The 22,545-nt window shown below is 47.1% G+C and overlaps 1 protein-coding gene across 2 annotated transcripts in view; it reads left to right on the top strand.

Annotated features, from left to right (window-relative positions):
* LOC115462800 (phospholipid-transporting ATPase ID-like) overlaps positions 1-22,545 on the top strand; it is a 258,559-nt gene that overhangs the window by 222,283 nt on the left and 13,731 nt on the right. For both annotated transcript variants that reach the window (XM_030192816.1, XM_030192815.1), the window contains exons 20-24: positions 5,191-5,296; positions 8,448-8,601; positions 16,904-17,087; positions 20,430-20,653; positions 21,833-21,916. In XM_030192816.1, the coding sequence (XP_030048676.1) occupies positions 5,191-5,296; positions 8,448-8,601; positions 16,904-17,087; positions 20,430-20,653; positions 21,833-21,916 (752 nt within the window). The remainder of the gene's footprint in view (positions 1-5,190; positions 5,297-8,447; positions 8,602-16,903; positions 17,088-20,429; positions 20,654-21,832; positions 21,917-22,545) is intronic.

Raw genomic sequence — 22,545 nt, 5'->3', positions numbered from 1 at the left:
TCATGCAGCAGCAGGAACAGAACCCAGTTCCCCAGGTCTGCATTAGGCCACTCCTCCACTCCATTACCCACCACATCTCTTGCTAACTCAGAATCCTGCGGCTGCAGTGCCTGAACCCTGTGGCCGGTGCGCTTCGCTGCTGAGCACCTGGGGACCTTCTTGGAGATTCCCTTCTGTCACAGTAATAAGCATGGGGGTGGGGGCTAGGAGATGATCCTGCAGGAAGAGAGGCTGTGAGTTTAACCCTTTTCTGTCTCTGCTGTGCCACCAGGACCATTCCCAGTACCCACATCTGCGTATGACTTGGCCCATAGGATGTGCCCGAGTGACTGTGATTTTTGAGGCGTTCTTTTATTAAACTTAACCTGGGGGAGGGGAATCCACAGAAACCTGGGGCTTGATATTCAGCACGTGGTGGTCAGTGATCTTTAAGGCACTGGGTAGAATATGACCTGGACAGGGCTGCCAAAAGGGGGGAGAGCAGGAGGGGCAAAATTTCCTGGGCCTGGCTTCCAAGGGTGGGGGGGGCCGAGTCCGGCGCCAGCAATCTTCTTCCTCCCTGCTTCAGGGTCTGTCCTGTCCTGCATGCCGCCCACGACCCGGATGATTGCATTAATGTGCCGCCCCCGACACGGACAGGAGCAGTGCAGGAGAGAACAGAGCGACGGAGCAGACAGAAAGGTGCGGGGGCGGCGACCCAGGGGTGTGGAGGCAGCAGCCCAGGTGGGGTGGCGCGGTGGGTGTACGTGTGGTAGTCCCGTCCTGTCCCGGGCCTGGCTGTGTCTCTCGGCGGCCCTGGACCCGGATATTCAGTGTGGGGTCAAATCCAGGCACCAGCATTGAAGATCTGAGTCTTGCCTGGACACCGGAAGTTTCCAGGTGGCAGCTGATATTCAGATGGTTCCCCAGATAATTCCCAGATAAAGTTGGGACAGTCCTAACTTTATCCAAATGGTTGCCTGGTTAGCGGACTGACTATTGCTGCTAAACGGGTAACTATCAGCTGCCTTCTGACTTTGCCACTGGACCACCCTGGCACTAAATCCCGTGGCTGCCCTCCCCCCCCCCCCCCCCTCCCCGATCTTCAAGCATTATCCAGTCATATACTGTTCAAAATCTGGGGATCACCAGCTCAGTGGGGGATAACTGTTATCTCCCGCTGAATATCAGTCCCCTAGAATCTAAAGGCGAGTAGGGACCCTAATATTGACTACTCGCTTGACCAGGGTACACAGACATCACCATTATTTTATTTATTTATTATTTATTTGATACATTTGTATCCCACATTTTCCCACCTATTTGTAGGCTCAATGTGACTTACATAGTACCGGAGAGGCCTTTGCAGGCTCCGGTGTGAACAAATATAAAGTGATGTTGTGGTAAGATCAAGTTCATGTGGCCCAGCCACACTAGGGAATCGTACAACGGAAGAGTTGAGTTATGTCCATTACGTACTTTAGTTTTGTTGTGTTGCAGAGATTTATGTTGGATCGGTAGGGTTTGCCTTTTTAAACAGGTTAGTTCTCAGTGTTTTCCAGAAGTTTAGATGGTCGTTCGTAATTTTCAAGGCTTTTGGTAATGCGTTCCACGGTTATGTGCTTATGTAGGAAAAACTGGGCATGTACGTTGATTTGTATTTGAGTCCTTTGCAGCTTGGATAGTGCAGATGTTCGTGTTGATTCAGATGTGTTTCTAGTTGGTAGGTCGATCAAGTCTGTCATATATCCCGGAGCTTCACCGTAGATAATTTTGTGAACCAGAGTGCAGATTTTGAAAGCAATGCGTTCTTTGATTGGGAGCCAGTGTAGTTTTTCGCGGAGGGGTTTTGCACTTTCAAATGGCGTTTTTCCAAAGATAAGCCTGGTTGCCGTGTTTTGAGCGGTCTGAAGTTTCTTTAAGGTTTGTTCTTTGCATCCCGCATAAATTCCATTGCAGTAGTCTACATGGCTTAGTACCATTGATTGTATCAGGTTGCGAAATGGTCCCCCTCGGGAAGAATTGTTTCACGCGTTTCACAATTACACAAAGACTGGGTCTCCCCACCCCACAGCGTGGGCAAGGAGAGATGTGAACACTGTCCGTGCAAGTCCGCAACCCATCCGTTCCAAAGAGCTGAAATGTGGATATGAGAATCAGTTGCACAGCCATCTTTGTTCATAGCTATACAGTACTATATCTACTAATGGGCTGTTAGGGACTAAATCTTAACATTGATACAAATTTTTATTTATTTGTTACATTTATACCCATACAGCAAAAAACAGCGGGTATGATTAAATGATTTGCAGGATAGTGAACAAACAATGGAAGGGGGGAAGGACCTCAGACTGGTGACAAACAGCCTAATCAATAAGATTGCTTATACACAGTCACCATAATTCAATCATAGGTCCATCGCCAACCTCCTCCCTCGGTGTTCAAATAGTGTACAATTTATAATTGTTTTTCAATGCAAAAATAATAAATCCACACCCAGGACATAAAAAGCAAAACTACTTATCTTATCGCAGCTTCAAACTAGGGCCTCCCCAACGGACCCGTTTCGCCAAATGGGGCTTCACCAGGGGAAGGACGCCCTGCGATAAAGTACTGCTCAAACAGCAAGTGGTAATATCAGCTTCCCTGTCCTGCCATCAACTCCATGGAACATTTATACCCCACATTTTCCCACCTATTTGCAGGCTCAGTGTGGCTTACGAAGTATCGTAAAGGCGTTTGCCATTACGCTTGATAACAAGTGTTGTGGTCACATGAGGTAGAAGTATATTTTTTATTTATTTATTTTTTATTTATTGCATTTGTATCCCACATTTTCCCACCTTTTTGCGGGTTCAGTGTGGCTTACAATATGAATTGAGTGTTGGAAATACAATTTGTTACAGATTGGTTATGGATTACATTGTGCAGGGTTAAGCGAAACAATTGAGGTGTCGTTAAGGAATGTAATAATGGAACATAGTCATTGCAACTTTGAAAGGAAACAATGGGAGCTTAGAGGGCGATAAAAAGGCATGAAGACATATGGTATATATCTTTCTGTGAGTAAAGGTATGAATGATGTGATAATACGGGAATGGGAGTGCAGAGGTGAATGTATGATGCATTCGTGAACAGTAAGTGTGGACTTTATGTGTTTTGTTTCTTTCCGTAAATATTTTCGAAAAGATGGGTCTTCAATAATCTGTGGAAGGAAGCTTGCTCGTTGGCTGTTCTTAGGTTGCGCGGCAGTGTATTCCAAAACTGCGTGCTCATGTGAGAAAAGGTTGACGTGTGTAGCGCTTTGTATTTCACGCCTTTGCTATTGGGGAAGTGGAGGTTAAGGAAAGTTCGGGATGATCTTTTGGCGTTTCTGGGTGTAACTCAGACATGTAGGCTGGGGCTTCGCCGTGAATGATTTTGTGGACTAATGTGCATACTTTAAAAGTGACGCGTTCCTTGAGTGGAAGCCAGTGCAGTTTCTCTCTTAATGGTTTTGCACTTTCATATTTTGGCTTTCCAAAGATGAGTCTGGCTGCCGTATTCTGGGCTGTTTGAAGTTTCCTCAGTGTTTGTCATGGGGGTCGAGGGGGAAGAGGAAGTTAATTGTCCAGTAAGATCTTTGATTATGTTGTGTTGCTGGGTGTGGGGATTTACGTTGGATCGGTGGGATAAGCATTTTTGAAGAGGAGGGTTTTCAGTGATTTCCTGAAGTTTAGGTGGTCATGTATTATTTTCACTACAAACGGGAGTGCATTCCATAGTTGTGCGCTCATGTAGGAGAAGTTAGGTGCGTGAGTTGTTTTGTATTTAAGTCCTTTACAATTTGGATAATGTAGGTTTAGGTATGATCGTGCTGATCCGAGTCTGTTTCTTGTTGGTAGATCAATGAGGTCCGTCATGTATCCTGGGACTATGCCATAGATGATTTTATGGACCAAAGTGCAGATTTTGAAGAAGATCCGTTCTTTGATTGGGAGCCAGTGCAGCTTTTCTCGAAGGGGTTTGGCACTTTCGAATCGTGTTTTACCATATATCAGTCTGGCTGCTGTGTTTTGGGCGGTCTGGAGTTTTTTTTTGTTCTTTGCATCCCGCATAGATTCCGTTGCAGTAGTCTGCATGGCTTAGGACCGTATTAGTTTACGAAAGGTTTCTCTCAGGAAGAAAATCTATAGATAAACCCCTAATCAGAGAAAGATATTCAGATAATATACTGGGAGATACTATCAGCTGAAGATAAGTTTTTCACTTATCATTTTGAAATATCAAGCCTCAGGTTAATACTGAGAGACAGGGGCGAACTGACCATTCAGGCAACCAGGCAGTGCCTGAGGGTCCAGAGGCTCTGCCCAGTTGTCCAGTTGTCTAGTGGCCACTGCTGCTATTCTCCCTGGTTGCATCGCTGTGTTTACAAAATGGCTGCGAGACTTCCCGCTGTAGTCTTGCGAGAAGTGAGACTACCGTGGGAAGTCTGGGCAGCTGTTTTGTAAACACGGCGCCACTCCGTGCAGAGTAGAGGCAGCGGGTGGGCAAAAAAGAGGGGATTTATTTCCTGCTCCCAAAGAAGCTACTAGACCACCAGGGCTGTCCAAGGTGGTGGTGGGGGGGGGGGGGGGGGGGGGGGGGGGGACAGCGGCAACACGGTGGGAGGGAGGCATAACAGCGGGGGGGGGGGCACTGGTGGCAGTGTCAGCAGCAGCAGCATGGCAGGGGGCTCAGAGTACCCTCAGTCCGCTCCTGCTAAGAAATTAAAAAATCATCTGAAAACTGTTTCAGAATATTAGAATATCGATATTTTGATATCAAGTAGTGATTTTGGTAAGTTTGATTTTGAATAATACCATAGTAGTTTACAACAAGTAAAATTTGGTGATTATAATTGATGGTGGTATGATTGTAAGGTTCTTCCATGCGGCTTTATTGGATGTATCAGAGCCACTGAGGTCCTTTCCCTTCTTTAGTAATTAAGTGCAAATAAATGTATATTATCTGAATATCTTTCTCTGGTTAGGGGTTTATCTACAGTATCATTTGAAGATCTCCCTGTAGAGGCAGCTGAGGGTGTAAAGGGTGTTTCTTAGGATGCGTGAGATCTCAGCCCAGCTTGCACACTGTTCTGGGGCACAAGGTCACAGGGTGTGGCACGGAAGGGGTAAGCAGACGGGGTGGAAGACGGCTGCATTACAGATCCCCTGACCTTTCTTTCTCCAGAGACAGCGGAGAATATCGGCTACTCCTGCAATATGCTTCAGGATGAGATGAAAGAAGTCTTCATTATCAAGGGCAATAGTCCAGAAGAGGTGCTGGAAGAACTCAGGTAGGAAAAAAAAAAACCAGAAAGAAACCCAATTCCAGGCATTTCGGATTCACCCTCCTTCTGTTCCTGGGTAGGGTTACCATATTTTGTCCTTTCAAAAAGAGGACACATGTCCCGCTCCCTGCCCCCCCGTCACCTCCCCTCCCCCTTGTCACATATTCCTCTCCCCTCCCCACCATCACCTCCCCTCCCCTCCCCTTACTTACTATTTACTGCCCTGGTGGTCTAGTGACCTCTTCGGGGCAGGAAAGAGCCCCCTCTTTCCTGCCCGGAGCGCTGCCCTTGCCCTGCATCCTGTTGCTGTGACTGTCTCGGGATTCAAAATGGCCGCCGAGAGTTGAAGTCTCGCTTGGTCGCTTCAACTCTCGGTGGCCATTTTGAATCCCGAGACAGTCACAGCAACAGGATGCAGGGCAAGGGCAGCGCTCCGGGCAGGAAAGAGGGGGGCTCTTTCCTGCCCCAAAGAGGTCACTAGACCACCAGGGCAGTAGATAGTAAGTAAGGGAAGGGGAGGCTAGGATGGGCCCACCCGTTTGTCCAGAAATCCGGACAAACGGGCAGACTGGCAAAACTGGTCCGAACGCCCGAACATGTCCTCAAAAAGAGGACATGTCCGGGTAAATCCGGACATATGGTAACCCTATTCCTGGGCTCAGTGCTGTCTCTGAACAGTGACCTGCTCTCAGCAGAATACCAGAGCAGCCCGGGCCCACGCCACGGAGGGAGAATTTAGGCCAGTCCTGGATTTTTGATAGCCCCAGCCTGATGCATTCTGGACAGAAGCCGGGACTACAAATCCCACAATGCGTTGGATGTGGGTTCAAAAGCCAGGACTGGCTAAAGTTCTTCCTCCTGAAAGTGGTCCACCTGTTAGCCCTGGTAAATGTCACACTTAGGTCATCAAAGGTGAGCTGAGCCACACCAGACTCCGCCCCTCCCAGCAGTGCTGCTTTTTTACAGACCCTGTAACCAGGGGCGTAGCCAGACCTCAACGGGAGGAGGGGCCAGAGCCCAAGGTGGGGGGGCACATTTTGGCCTGCCACCTCTGCCCCCCGCTGATTCTGCTTCCCCACTGCCGCCACTGCTCCCCTCCTGGAAGGTACCGCCTCTGCCTCCCTGCCACTGCTTCCCCGCCCCCCCTGCCACCGCTGGAGGGTACCTTGGCTGGTGGGGGTCCCCAACCCCCAACAGATAAAGCGTTTGTCCCCCGCTGGTCTTACATTGCTGGCGCCCTGTCCTGCTTTCAGCATCGTGAACACTTGTTTTAATGAAACTAAGCATGCCCCAGAGCCAGTTTGAGGGGGGTCCAGGAAGTGGGAATCTGAGAAGAGGTAGTTGTATTGCAGGGGGGAGAAAGGGTGGTTGAACAGGTAGAAATAGTCCAAAGCTGGGTGACTGGAATGTGCGATATCTCATTTGAAAGGAGATATTCTCAGGGTAAAAAACCAGGTTCTTTACAGGGAGTTCTTAGCAGGACAGAGCTGTCTGGAGCAAGATGGTGTTAGCTCCATGTCCCTGTCTAGAATGGTGAAAGAAGCCCCTCGTGGCTGAAAGGACAAAGAAGTGGTGGGGCTTCACACAGGGAGGAGCAGATAGAGGCCAATGGGAACAGAGCCTGCCATCAGGTGGCAAGGGGTGGTTCTAGAGATAGGAGGGAGAGGTCATACCTGGCTGACCTCTCAGGACAGAGATAGTAAGACTGAACAGGAAGTGATAGCAGGAAGACAAAGGAGCCAAGCTCGGCAGAGAGAGAAAAGAGGTCTGGGCAGCCTCACAACCAGTGGTAACAATTCTTGCACAACCTAGCAAGTGTGGTTGCACTGCCTGTGAACTACATTACCCACAGTGCCTTGCTCATATATCTTTACAATAAGAGAGTGCAGCAGCGAAAGTCCTTAGAAATGAGAATAACAATAAAAGCATTACACACATTTTGGATCATGTTATAAACTAGAGCGAGGCTGTCGGAGGACAGAACAGTACGTCCCGCCAGCCGAGGTCCTCTTCTTCTGGCACAAGTCTTCGTTCTATTTCTGTGAGTCTGACATCCTGCACGTTGTACGTGCAGGACGTCAGACTCACAGAAACAGAATGAAGCCTTGTGCCGGAAGAAGAGGACCTCGCTGGCTGATCTGCAAGGCTTCGCTCTGTTTCAGTGAGTCTGACGTCCCAGTCTCACAGAAACAGAACAAAGACTTGCGCCGGAAGAAGAGGACCTCGGCTGGCGGGACGTACAACGTGCAGGACGTCAGACTCACAGAAACAGAACGAAGCCTTGCGCTGGAAGAAGAGGACCTCGGCTGGTGGGGGTTGGGGTCCCCCGCCAGCAAAGGTAGCCGACGGTGACAGTGGAGGGTTGGTGGCAAGAGAGTGGGTCGAGAGGGTCGTCGGCAGGGGGGGGGGGGCAAAGTTAGTGGTGGTGGCGGCGCCGGGGGGGGGGACGTAAAATGTGCCCCCTCACCTCGGGCTCTGGACCCCCCTCCCGCCGAAGTCTGGCTACCCCCTGGTACAAAAGCACCCCACGATTTACTGAGATTTATAATCACAGGAGCGGACGAGCAAGAGAAACTTTTCATACACAGACTGTCTTCTCAAAGATGAAAGAAGAAGCAGAACTGAGACAGGAACCCACTGTGTTATCTGCAGCTTTGTAGCTGTGGGTCCTGTTTCTTTTTCTTTCAAGCAGAGTGTATTGGAAATCTGCCGCCCTCCCCCCCCCCCCTTATTAATAACTCCTTTGTTCAGTCTGCACGTGTGGCGTGGTGGATATTCTTTGCACGTTTGACCTGGGTGTCGTCTTCCTCCTTCTGTGACCTGTGTTCCTGTCACCGCTACATGTACTGTTCTCAGCCTACATTTTTTCTATTTTCGCTTAAAGATGCAATAAAAGTTTTGCTTTATAAACCTCAGAGCATAGAAAGTGTGAGTGGAGGAGAAGAAGAAGGGAGTTCACCAGAGACACACTCTCTACATCTGCATCGTGCTTGTAGTGACCTGGGACCTTTGATTCTAACCCTGTGGCTGTTTTGTGACTGCTGCTCTTTGATTGGTTGCGAGCACCTCACCGTCGTGCAAGCACTGTTTTCTGTAATCATCTCACCATTGTATGCTGCATCCTGATTGGTTGTGACCTTGGCTTGCCTTGTTTCAGGAGTGCAAGAGAAATGATGAATCCCAACTCCTTCGCCGAAGACAACACCATTAATGTTCAAATCCAGATGCCCTCGAAGAAACCCCAGATTCTGCCAGAGGAGGATGTGGATGGGGAGGACATGTATGGGATCATTATCAATGGACACAGCCTGGTGAGGGAAATTTTCCAGTTTATTTGCCCTGCTAAAGAACGAAGCCTAGGATCTAGACAGCTGTTTGCTCTCGCACCTCTGGGCAGTGGCTTAGCTACGGGTGGGCCTGGGTGGGCACAGGCCCCACCCAGCAGCATCAACCCATATCAATATCTTTCCTCCTCTGCAGCGTCCTGGCATCTGCCCGCCCATCGCTGAACTCTGTCCCTCCCTGGTGTACCTTACAGGCATCCCCAGTGCCTGCAATGATCCATTATTGCTGCATACACCAGCCCTGCAGACTTCCTTCGGCCGGGTCCCGCCCTCGCTTTCATCATTTCCTGCCTGGCAGGGACCAAGGAGGGACAGGGTTCAGTGACGGGCAGGCAGATGCTGGGATTACGTGGAGGAGGAGAGATGTTGATGTGGGGTAGGTGAAAAAAATCTATAATTTTTTAATATCTGGAGGGGGGAGGGGGGCTATGGAGTGCCACGCTGTGGAAGGGCCCATCTAAGTTAGCTCTGGGCCCATCCAAAATACTCGGTCTGGTTAGACCACTGCTCTGAGCCACCCCTTTCTGCTTTGAGGATGGCGTTCAAAGCAGGGGCGTAGCCAGACCTCAGCGGGAGGGGGGGCCAGAGCCCAAGGTGGGGGGCACTGTTTAGCTGCTGACCCCCCTCCCCCGCCGCCGCATCAGGTACCTTGTTTGCTAGCAGGGATCCACAATCCCCGCCAGCCGAAGAGTCTTCAGCGCCGGTTGACTCCGGCGCCTTCGTTGTGTGATCATCTGTTTCTGGCGCCTTAAGTCCTGCACGGGGCGTCAGAAACAGATGATCACACAACGAAGGCGCTGGAGTCGACCGGCGCTGAAGAAGACTCTTCGGCTGGCGGGGATTGGGGACCCCTGCCAGCAAACAAGGTACCTGATGATGGGGCGGGGGGGGGGTGCAAATGAAAAGGGGGCCAGGGCATAATCTGTAGGGACCCATGCCCCCGTGGCCCCACGTAGCCTCGCCCCTGGTTCAAATACATTAACCTCCGTAAATTGACTTGGCTGAAAATTACCCTCCTCTGTCTGTCATAGCTGGGTGTAAGTGGTGCTCTCACATACCATTTTCCATGCTTGCTTCCTTGGTTGCTGGCACAAATAGCAGATGCAAATGACTTGGGTGTGTCTTATCTCTTTTAAAATTAATTACAAAGCATGCAGGGTAAAAGTAGCCTTGTCCCTTTATCGTGTCCTGTTTTGTTTGATGTCTGCAGCTACTGTATAATGAAAGGACTTAGGAAGCCCAGGCTTGATGTTGCGGGGAGTCGTTTCGGAGGGGGGGAGGGGGATCAGAACGTCCGGTTGGTTTGTTGGGGGGGGGGGGGGGGAATCAGAGGATTTTAAAGCTATGCAGGTCCTGGCTGATTTTAAGCTGAGGCCCACACAACTGTCTTATGCAGGCCCTGGCTTGATATTGGCCAGGACATCTAACATCAGTGCCGGTACCCATACATGGCCTGGCACTGAATGCCCGGGGCTAATTTAGCCAGCAGTCGTCAGAGTTTTAAAGTGCTGACCACTGCTGGTTGAATATCTGCACCTTTGTTTTTATTATGGTCACATTTCAAAAGTCATTTTTCATCTCTTCAGAGCATTGGGATAACACTGACTCCAAACTGCGATGGAGATCAATTCAGCAGCTTGCCAGAGTGACTGAGATCTGTAGTCATGTGAGCAGAAAACCAACCAGAATTTTTAGGAGGACCTGGTGGTTCTGTGCGTCACCATGTGGAGGGAACTGGGTTTGACGTCTGCTTCTCCAGTCAGCTGGGACTGGAAACACCACAAGGCAGCATTCAGAGCCACTGTGGTGGAGGGAATTGTGGGCTTTGCTTAAGGGGCTGATTCAGGGCCTGTGATTGAGGGTTTAAGATGAAGTTGTGGAGCGTGGCCCTCAGTCCAGTACTGTCAGCCGCCGAGAAGGGGGGAAAAATTCCCCGGGCCCGGTCCTTTGGGGGGGGGGGGGGGTCCGGTGCAGGTCTGTCTCTCTCTCCTGACAGGACCCAGGTGATCGCATCCTGACAAGTGCAGAACAGAGAAAACTTTGGTGCCGGGCCCCCCTTGCATTGCCTGGCTAGCAGCTGCTGTGCACTCAGGCCACGCATGCTCAGTTTTGAGACTGAGCATTTGCGATCTGAGGAAAGCAGGCGATGCTGGGCAGAGGATGGAGCCATGCTGCCTGCAGCTGGTGGGGCCAGCCAAGGTACTTCGGGCGGGCAGGAGGGAGAAGGAGCAGCAGTGGCGATGACGATTCTGCCCCGGGCCCAGCGGCGGTAGCCCTGCCCCGGGCCAGGTTCAGTCTCTCGGCGGCCCTGGTCAGTACAATGACTGGGCGTGGCACTCGGCGGTGTCTCCCCCGGAGGATGCGGTGCATAGATTAGGACAGAACAGCACATGTCTTTTAGGATCAGAGATAATTAATGCAAACCCTGATAGGTTGTGGGTCCCTGGCGCAGGTCTGGACATCTTTAGCCCTGGCTGCCACTGGAGATCCCCAATACAGGGACTAGCACAAAGACCAGGCATCCATGTCAATCTGGTTTTCTGTGCTGGATACAGCACGGAGACAGTAATAGCTGCTCTGCTAAGTGAGATACACAGTAAACTAGATGTGGGATATTGTAGGCTAAACGGTAGGAGACTTCCCTATCCAGTAGTCGGAGGTACTTGGGCTGGCAGAAAATTACTAACTAGCAATTATTCTGGACACGTTTCTAGGGGATAAGTATATACCTCTTATTTGGCCTAAGGTGTCTGCCAGATTGACTACCAATGAAAGGAAAAATGCCACAAATGGGAATTTATTATTTATTATAGATTTATTTTATTTATTTTATTTGTTACATTTGTATCCCACATTTTCCCACCTATTTGCAGGCTCAATGTGGCTTACATAGTACCGGAGAGGCGTTTGCGGACTCCGGTGTGAACAAATACAATGTGATGTTGTGGTAAGATACAGTTCATGTGGTACGGCCACATCAGGAATCGTAGAGCGGTAGAGTTGTGTTATATCCATTACGTGCTTTAGTTTTGTTGTGTGGCCGAGGTCAGGCATTTAAGTTGGATCGGTAGGGTATGCCTTTTTAAACAGGTTGGTTTTTAGTGTTTTCCGGAAGTTTAGGTTGGTCGAACGTCGTTTTCAAGGCTTTTGGTAGTGCGTTCCACAGTTGTGTGCTTATGTAGGAAAAACTGGATGCGTAGGTAGATTTGTATTATAGAATATGTAAATGCAAAGCAAGTTAAAAATATATGTATGTGCACTACAAAAATATAGATTATCACTAAGAGATAAAGATATCTGAGATCTAATTAGTTAAATAAAACTTAACGTATGAGAGACTACTTAGCAACTAATTATACCACTACGGACCACAAATCCTGAGAACAACCAGTCTTACACAGACAAGACTATAGACTAAGTACACCCCTGGACCATAGGTAGTAAATCCTGTATCCTCTTACTCTGCAGTCCATATTGCAGACATCCAGTGGTGAAGAATCGGATTCCTCCGGTGAGACTCTAGCAGAAGCCACTGCGAGTCTACCTCAGTCCAGGAATAAAATCCAAGGTCTTTACTCTGTATGCCGATTACAGTCTTTTGGGTAAGGCCTTAGTGCTGCAGCGGAACTGACCTTGTCAGCTTTATTACAAGGAATTCAGTCCTACTGGTGTGTTTAGAAAATCAGTCTCTCTCTAGCACCTCTCAGAGCAATCTATTCACCAACAAGTCTTCTGTCCTTCTTTCTGCCTCTTCCTCTTCAATCCAGCATTGGCATCTTTCTGGGTCAGGTGATACCTATGGACCAATCCCAAACAGTGTCTTGAGGAGAGGGGTGATATGAGCATATCGGTCTAGGCGGAAGATAAGACGAGCAGCAGAGTTCTGAATGGATTGAAGGGGGCCAGTGAGGAGTAGGTTGCAGTAGTCAAGGCAAGAGGTGATGATGAGAGTTCGGGTGGTGTGCTCATAGAAGAAAGGGCGAATTTTGCTGATGTTATAGAGAAAGAAGCGACAGGTCTTAGCTATCTGCTGGATATGCGCAGAGAAGGCGAGGGAGGAGTCGAAGATGACTCCGAGGTTGCGGGCAGATGAGACGGGGAGGATGAGGGTGCCATCGACTGAGAGAGAGTGGAGGGAGAGGAGAAGTGGATTTGGGTGGAAAGACAATAAGCTCTGTCTTGGTCATGTTCAGTTTCAGGTGGCAACCTATGTACTTCAGGAGACATTTGTCTTCTGTGAGGTAAGCTCCTCTGCTCTTCCCAGGAGATCACTGGAGGCTAGTTAGCAGTAAACAAGGTGTCCTTGGATGAAGTCATCATGGGTATGCCAAGCAGTAATTTTCCTTTGTAGAAGGTTTCTGATGGTTTCAGATGTATTCAGGGCACAGGTTGTAGAATCTATATTGGTAAAAGATGGTTCAGGCTTGGCTAGGCCTCAGACTAGCAAAGGTGAGATAGCAGGAAAATACTCCTGCGATATATTGCCCTAGACCATTTCTGCAGCATTTGATCTTGTGAACCATACTCTTCTTCTTCATAGACTTGCAGATTTTGGGTTTTCTACAACAGTTCTTGATTGGTTTCAGTCATTCCTTAAGAATCGTTCGTTTAAAGTTTGTAAACATAACCAAACATCCGCATCGTATCCTCTCACTTGCAGTGTTCACATGGTTCAATTGTCTCCCCATTGTTATTTAATATTTTCATGAGTCCTCTTGCTTTACTGATACAGAATCTCGACATAAGTACCTATTACTATGCAGATGATATCCGACTGATTCATTATACTACCATTGAAGTTATGGACCTCCAACCTGCAGGTCTGCCTTGAGGCGGTGGCAGATTGGCTCGGAAACAATCAGTTAGTTTTTAACCCAGGAAAAAACAGTGGCCTATTGTGTTATGGGAGTGGAAGAACAACTCACTTTGAATGAAACAAAAAATGGAGCAATGGAGGGAAAAGACCTCAGTTGACTGTGGTAAATCAATCGAATTAACCCTACGTCAGGGTGTCACAATATTCAAGCCACAGTTCACAGTTTCTATCATCGGTCTAAAAAAACCCTCCAGTGAAACACAATTCTCATTTTTTTGTTAAATTTATATTAATTTTGTTATCAATAGAAATCAAACAAAATAAAACATGGAAAAGAAAATAAGATGATACCTTTTTTATTGGACATAACTTAATACATTTCTTGATTAGCTTTCAAAGGTTGCCCGTCTTCGTCAGATTGGAAATAAGCACACTCCTCTATTAATTTTGTGAAATTTTATTCATAAGATAAATAACTTTGTTCAAAACAAAACAGCTGAACTTAGCTTGAGGCAGTCAGGTGATCCCAACAGGGATCCGTTTCACTACTTGGCTTCCAATATACTTTGGAATCCATCAAGGAGGTCCAAACATCTTTTGGACCTCCTTGGTGGATTCCAAAGTATATTGCACTTCCTTGAAGTATTGAGTCATTTGTTGTTCTCCAATAAAGATTTGGAACTACATAAGTACATAAGTAATGCCATACTGTGAAAAGACCAAGGGTCCATCGAGCCCAGCATCCTGTCCATGACAGCGGCTAATCCAGGCCAAGGGCAGCTGGCAAGCTTCCCAAACGTACAAACATTCTATACATGTTATTCCTGGAATTGTGGATTTTTCCCAAGTCCATTTAGTAGCGGTTTATGGACTTGTCCTTTAGGAAACCGTCTAACCCCTTTTTAAACTCTGCCAAGCTAACCGCCTTCACCACGTTCTCCGGGAACGAATTCCAGAGTTTAATTACGTGTTGGGTGAAGAAACATTATCTCCGATATGTTTTAAATTTACTACACTGTAGTTTCATCGCATGCCCCCTAGTCCTAGTATTTTTGGAAAGCGTGAACAGATGCTTCACATCCACCTGTTCCACTCCTCTCATTATTTTATATACCTCTATCATGTCTCCCCTCAGCCATCTCTTCTCCAAGCTGAAAAGTCCTAGCCTTCTTAGTCTTTCTTCATAGGGAAGTCGTCCCATCCCCGCTATCATTTTAGTTGCCCTTCGCTGCACCTTTTCCAATTCCACTATATCTTTCTTGAGATGCGGCGACCAGAATTGAACACAATACTCAAGGTGCGGTCGCACCATGGAGCAATATAACGGCATTATAACATCCTCACACCTGTTTTCTATACCTTTCCTAATGATACCCAACATTCTATTCGCTTTCCAAGCTGCAGCAGCACACTGAGCAGAAGGTTTCAGTGTATTATCGACGACACCCAGATCCCTTTCTTGGTCCGTAGCTCCTAACGTGGAACCTTGCATGACGTAGCTATAATTCGGGTTCTTTTTTCCCACATGCTTCACCTTGCACTTGCTCACATTAAACGTCATCTGCCATTTAGCCGCCCAGTCTCCCAGTCTCGTAAGGTCCTCTTGTAAGTTTTCACAATCCTGTCGCGATTTAACGACTTTGAATAACTTTGTGTCATCAGCAAATTTAATTACCTCGCTAGTTACTCCCATGTCATTAGTTACTCATTTTGGAAAGAGCCTGCTTGTCCTACTCTCTTTCTTTCTTTGTCTGACCTGACTTTTTTAGGAAACCACTGCACCTTCTCTTTTCGTGGTTCATGTGCCTTTATTAACAAAGCAACAACACAACAAGATTTCTTATCACAGCACAAAAGAAACACACATGTACATGCCGTATTTGACGGTTTAACCAACAACTTTAACCATGCTCTGCATTTCACAACACCAAGAAAAGCTGAGTTAATAATAAAGTATGGACTCCAACTTGAACTGGTTGACAATAAGGCTTCCCACTCCAGCAGGAAGAGATTGTATATAAACCTCTCAAATTGCCAGGAACAATTTCCTTCTCTTGAATGATTGTCTAGCATCCCATTCCTTCAAGGTCATATAAGAATACAACGCATTTCTCCATTGCCAGTAAGTCAGAGGGGATGTCTCAGTCCAACATTTTAAGATACACTTTCTCCCAATAACATAGTAGATGACGGCAGAGAAAGATCTGCACGGTCCATCCAGCCTGCCCAGCAAGATAACTCATATGTGCTACTTTTTTGTGTATACTTGACCTTGATTTGTCCTTGCCATTTTCAGGGCACAGACCATAGAAGTCTGCCCAGCACTAGCCCCGCCTAACCCCACCGGCTCTGCTACCCAATCTCGGCTAAGCTTCTCCTTTATGTATCTCCTTTCTGTTTCAATTATGTAATTTTACTGTTAATCCAACTAGACTCGCAGTGCAAATTAGGTGGAATATACAATTTTAAATAAGCGATTGAAAGTACAATTCTGACCTTGTCCTCTCCGAGATGTATTTAAACACCACTCCTGCCTCATGCATTTTCCTCTGATTGACCCTATTCTTCACTGCTTAGTATGTGTTCAGAGGTATTTGATTTGCGCATCTAAATAAAATCTAGGCATAACATTTGCTTTGATGAAAATGTACAGACAAGACCCCAGGCTGGTTTCAGGGATGACGCAGTCTCAGCATTAAAGGGCTGTATGGCCGTGGTTCAGATCGCAAAACTAAAATGCTTGGGAATATTTCAGAAAGATAGAAGGATTTCAGCGTACTTGAGGCATCAGGGCCTAGTCCTAGCCACCAAAATGACTACTGGATGAATGGAGGAAAGACGGCTGAGGGGAGATATGATAGAGGTCTATAAAATAGTGAATGAAGTGGAGCAGGTAGGCATGAATTGCTTGTTTACTCTTTCCAAAAATACTAGGAGTAGGGGACATTCATTGAAGCTACAAAGTAGTACATTTAAAATGAATTGGAGAAAATATTTCTTCACTCAACGTGTAATTAAACTCTGGAATTCATTGCCAGAGAATGTAGTAAAAGCAGTTAGCTTAGCGGGGTTTAAAAAAAAGGTTTGGCTAGCTTCCTAAAAGAAAAGTCCATTAGCCATTGTTAAAATGGACTTGGGAAAATCCACTGCTATTTCTTGGATAAGCAGCATAAAATGTTTTGTATTTTTTGGGATCTTGCCAGATATTTGTGACCTGAACTGACCACTGTTGGATACAGGATACTGGGCTTGATGGACCTTCGGTTTGTCCCAATATGGCAACACTTATGCACTACAAAAAATGTATAATTTAACCTTGACCCATACCCTGCAGTCTTTGTCATACAAATGGTTGGGATCCGGTCTCGGTGTCGGAGGCTATGTAAAGCCCAGTGCTCCCTATTGCTGCTATGCTGATTCTTGGTTCTCCTGTCTCCTTTCCGTCCCCTGCAGGCCTATGCCCTGGAAGAGAAAATGGAGGTGGAACTACTTCGCACGGCCTGCATGTGCCGGGCCGTCATCTGCTGCCGTGTGACTCCGTTGCAGAAAGCGCAGGTGGTGCAGCTGGTGAAGAAATACAAGAAGGCCGTGACCCTGGCCATTGGGGATGGGGCCAATGATGTCAGTATGATCAAAAGTAGGTACTCTGTGAAGAAGGGTTGGGGATGAGTCTCTTGAGGATGGTAGGGGAGTTTTCTGTCAGGCAGGAAGGCACTGTGAAGGAGCTTTGTCATCAGACTGAGGTGAGGGGGTTGTAAGGGAGTAGCATATCCTGGTGCTTTTATTAAAGAACTTTTAAGATTCATCTCCCTGGTTGGTCGTTATTTGTGTCATCCTCTACTTCCCTTTGGTTCCTGTTGGATTTACGTAGAGACCTCTTCCTGTTTGTGTTTTTGACCAGAGTTATCAAACTTGTATTAGAGTGGCCTAGTGGTTAGGGTGGTGGACTTTGGTCCTGGGGAACTGAGTTCGATTCCCGGCACAGGCAGCTCCTTGTGACTCTGGGCAAGTCACTTAACCCTCCATTGCCCCATGTAAGCCGCATTGAGCCTGCCATGAGTGGGAAAGCGCAGGGTACAAATGTAACAAAAATAAAATAGATACTATTGGAGATTCTACATGGAATGTTGCTACTATTGGAGATTCTACATGGAATGTTGCTACTATTGGAGATTCTACATGGAACGTTGCTATTCCACTAGCAACATTCCATGTAGAAGGCTGCCCAGGCTTCTGTTTCTGTGCAGGACGTCAGACTCACAGAAGCAGAAGCCTGCGCGGCCACATTGGTGATCTGCAAGGGCCGACTTCTACATGGAATGTTGCTAGTGGAATAGCAACATGCAACATTCCATGTAGAATCTCAAATAGTAGCAACATTGGAGGAGGAGTGGCCTAGTGGTTAGGGTGGTGGACTTTGGTCCTGGGGAACTGAGGAACTGAGTTTGATTCCCACTTCAGGCACAGGCAGCTCCTTGTGACTCTGGGCAAGTCACTTAACCCTCCATTGCCCCATGTAAGCCGCATTGAGCCTGCCATGAGTGGGAAAGCGCGGGGGTACAAATGTAACAAAATAAAAAAAAAAATACCATATAATATAAAAATAAAACATTCAAAAGATACAAAAATTCACAAAGCAAAAACAGTACTAACAAAATGGAAGGAAAAACTGTCCACTCAGCAGGAGCATAGCCACAGGTGGGCCTGGGCGGGCCCAGGCCCACCCACTCTCCCTCCAGGCCCGCCCATCCGACATCCTGCTGCTGTCGCTGCTTTTTCTCCCGCGGCTGCACTGGGTCCGGGAAGCAGCGTTCAGCAGCGTTGCCTGCCTGCCTTTTAAAATAATTCGTCTCCCCAGGCTCCGCTGCATTTACTTCTTCGCCCGTTGCAAAGCGCTGCCGTTCGCACAGGCAGCTCCGCTCCCCTTTGCCGCGTCCATCTGGCCCTACGTATCCACTACAGGAAGTGGATCAGAGAGGGCCGGAGAGCGGAGCTGCCTGTGCGAACGGCAGCGCTTTGTGACAGGCAAAGAAGTAAATGCAGCGGAGCCTGGGGAGACGAATTATTTTAGCAGGCAGGCAGGCAACGCTGCTGAACGCTGCTTCCCGCCACGCTGGTGACTGGCGCAGGGATGAGACTTCTCAAGCCTCGGGGGCCTCCAGAAGATTCTTCAGCTGGCAGGGCCCGGAGATCCCCGCCAGCCCAGGTATTTATCTTTACGGGAGGGGGATGGACAGAGAGGAAATATGTGGGTCATGCCCACCCGAAAATTGAGGTCTGGCTACGCTACTGCCACTCAGAATAGACTGAGGCTAACTAAAGCATGCCTACCTCATATTATCATTGTGCATGGAAAAAACCTTCCAAACAATTCATGTTGAGAAAGCAGTGATCTAAATCAAGTCAAAACTTATCGTAGTGGGAATCCAAAGAATCCTTCACACAGATCATCCAGTTTTACTTCTTGGTGGTACTGGAATATCTTCATAATGTACCCATTATCTTCCGGTGCAGTACTGTGTTTGGCCACCAGAGGGCTTATTCAGGGAAGAGGAGACTTACAGATAGAGGCTCATTTCAAAGCACATATGTAGACTTTCAAAGTTCTAGATGTGCTTTGAAAATGAGCATCATAATGTCTTTACTTTCAGCCAGCAGTACGTTTTGTTAGCCCATTAACAGGATAGAAATAAGCAAGAAAAGAAAAGAAGACGATACCTTTTTATTAGAGTACCTTAATACATTTGTTGACTAGCTCAGGTCTCAAACCACCTTCCTCAGGTCAGGACAGTATTTTATTTATTTATATATTTGCTACATTTTCCCACCTATTTGCAGGCTCAATGTGGCTTACATTATATTGCAAAAGATATAGTTATGAACAGAGTAAGAGGTTTGTTCTAAATTAACATATTATTTTTATTTATTTTTTTTATTTTAGTTACATTTGTACCCCGCGCTTTCCCACTCATGGCAGGCTCAATGCGGCTTACATGGGGCAATGGAGGGTTAAGTGACTTGCCCAGAGTCACAAGGAGCTGCCTGTGCCTGAAGTGGGAATCAAACTCAGTTCCTCAGTTCCCCAGGACCAAAGTCCACCACCCTAACCACTAGGCCACTCCTCCACTGTTACTACTATTTGAGATTCTACAACCATATAATAGATTCTAGCAACATTCCATGTAGAAGTCGGCCCTTGCAGATCACCAATGTGGCCGCGCAGGCTTCTGCTTCTGTGAGTCTGACGTCAGACTCAGAGAAACAGAAGCCTGCGCAGCCTTCTACCTGGAATGTTGCTAGTGGAATAGCAACATTCCATGTAGAATCTCCAATAGTATCTATTTTTTTTTTTTTTGTTACATTTGTACCCTGCGCTTTCCCACTCATGGCAGGCTCAATGCGGCTTACATGGGGCAATGGAGGGTTAAGTGACTTGCCCAGAGTCACAAGGAGCTGCCTGTGCCTGAAGTGGGAATCGAACTCAGTTCCTCAGTTCCCCAGGACCAACGTCTACCACCCTAACCACTAGGTCACTCCTCCACTCCTCTTACATATTACTATGTAAGAATTAAGGAAGATATGTCTGTGGAATAATTTACATAACACATAATGAAAAAGAAAACAAATATGATAATATGGCTAATATAATCAGTTTAGAGGATTGGTTTAGATATAGAATAATCAAGTTTTAAGGAGGATTCTTGTAAGTTTTGTCAAACAAGTGTGCTTTCAGTAATTTCCTGAAGTTTGTTAATTTACGTGTTATTTTTATAGTGTTTGGTAGTTTGTTCCATGCTTTTGTGAAGGCAGATGAGCAAAAGATGACAAATATCAAAATATATAAGTGAAACATAAAAGCAATGACAGTCTGAAGGGGAAAGGAGGGAAAGCAGAGGGAGCGATGGATGGGTGATCAGAAGATGACAAAGCAGCAGTGTTATACGAAGTCAAATAAACCACGTGCGATATATTATTCCAGCCGCACACATCGGAGTGGGGATCAGCGGACAGGAAGGGATGCAAGCCGTCCTCTCTAGTGACTTTTCCTTTGCGCAGTTCCGCTACCTGCAGCGCCTCCTATTGGTCCACGGTCGCTGGTCCTACATCCGCATGTGCAAGTTCCTTCGCTACTTCTTCTACAAGAACTTCGCTTTCACACTGGTCCACTTCTGGTACGGCTTCTTCTGCGGATTCTCAGCGCAGGTGAGAGCGGCTCTGAGGTTGCCTGTGCCACCTAGCTCACGTAACCCAAGATGATGACTGTTAGTTCCCAGAAAAGAAATGCTGGGGATTACTAAGATGCTGTCTTTTCTCCCTACGAATGGTGTTTGATGAATGTTTTCTTGCTGTTTATACTCTGGTGTACACCTGCTGCACATTCTTGGTGGTGGTTATTTATGTATTTATTAGGATTTATTTACCGCCTTTTTGAAAGAATTCACTCAAGGCAGTGTATAGTAAGAATAAATCAAACATGAGCAATAAACAATTACAGCAGTAAAAATATTCAAATAACAATACAAAGTATGGCATAGTAATATGTAATAGAACATTTTAATTGATAGTAAAGGGTACAAGCAAAGATGGGTAAGAGAGTAAGAGGGGTTAGAAAATAAGGTGACTAATTTAAAGAAAGTTGCACGTGAGGTCAGAGCGATGCTTAAATATTATCTCAGCTAGGGTAGGAGTGGATAAACGTGTCCCGTTGCAGTATGTGCAGCCCGAATCAATCCTTGTGTGTGTGACTGAGACTAACAAGTTAGTTACTTATTCCGTTAAAGGCTTGGTTGAAGAGCCAAGCTTTCACCTGCTTCCTGAAGTAGAGGTAGTCTTGTGTTAAGCGGAGGCTTTCAGGGAGTGCATTCCAGAGTATGGGGGCTACTCCGGAGAAGGCTCGCTTGCGGGTATCACATTGTGTAATGTCTTTTGGAGAGGGTGTAGTTAATGAAAGTCCTTGGGAGGACCTTAGTGTCCTTGGCGGTGTGTGGAGGATCATCCTGTTCTTCAGATACTCAGGGCCATTTTCTTTCAGGGCCTTGAAGATCAGACTTAGAGTATTAAATTTAGCCCTGTATTCTACTGGTAACCAATGACGTTTTTGCAAAAGGCGTGATGTGGTCACGTCGCTTGCAACCTTCTATGAGTCTTGCTGCTACATTCTGAATCAACTGGAGTTGGTGCAGGTCCTTTGTAGTCAGACCATTGTAAAGTGCATTGCAGTAATCTAATCTTGATGTTATCATGGCATGTACAACTGGGATAATTATTACTCTCTCTTCTCTGTATAGATGGTGTATGATGAATGTTTTATTACTGTTTATAGTCTAGTGTAAACCTCGCTCCTTCTGCACAGTTATTAATCTACTCTTCCTTGTTCTGCAGACGATGTATGATGAATGGTTTATAACACTCTATAATCTCGTGTATACCTCGCTTCCAGTGCTTGGAATGAGTCTGTTTGACCAGGTAATTTTAAGTGTTCATCTCTTCCAACATCCAATTAAAGAAACAAAGTTTAGCAGGTGATTGAAGCAGGGGTGTAGCCAGACCTCGCAGTGAGAGGGGGTCAGAGCCCGAGGTGGAAGGGGGCACATTTTGGTCTCCCGCCGCCCCGCCACTCCCCACCCACTGCTGCAGCAAATACCTTGGCTGCCAAGGGTTCCCAACCCATGCCAGCTGAAGCCTTCTCCAGCGCCGGGGGGGGGGGGGGGGGCTAAAATGTGCCCCCTCAGCTCGGGCTCTGGACCCCTTCCCGCCGAAGTCTGGCTACGCCCCTGCCACACTGTGTCTGTAAAAAGGAAAACTAATTATAACAGAGTCATGGGCACAAATGACCAGACCATATTTTGATGTAGAGCACAGCGGGTAGTGCACACACTGGAAGGACCGATGGCCAAACGAAGAACTAGGGAAGCACTGAGGGGCCGATGAACAAATTCCTCGCGTTGTTCCGAAGAGCGCTGAAAAATTAGCACCGGACTAGCTTGGGGAATTAAAGCCCTGATGATCAAAACTAATAGCGTGCAAATTTATGCACACTATTAGTTTTGATCATGGAGGGACTTCTGCGGGAGGATTGCGCCTGGCCATGCGCC

Source organism: Microcaecilia unicolor, chromosome 2 (genome assembly GCF_901765095.1).
Source record: "Microcaecilia unicolor chromosome 2, aMicUni1.1, whole genome shotgun sequence".
NCBI classification, from domain to species: Eukaryota; Metazoa; Chordata; class Amphibia; order Gymnophiona; family Siphonopidae; genus Microcaecilia; species Microcaecilia unicolor.
Note: the sequence above shows the minus strand (reverse complement) of the source record. Positions and strands in the feature narration are given on the sequence as shown.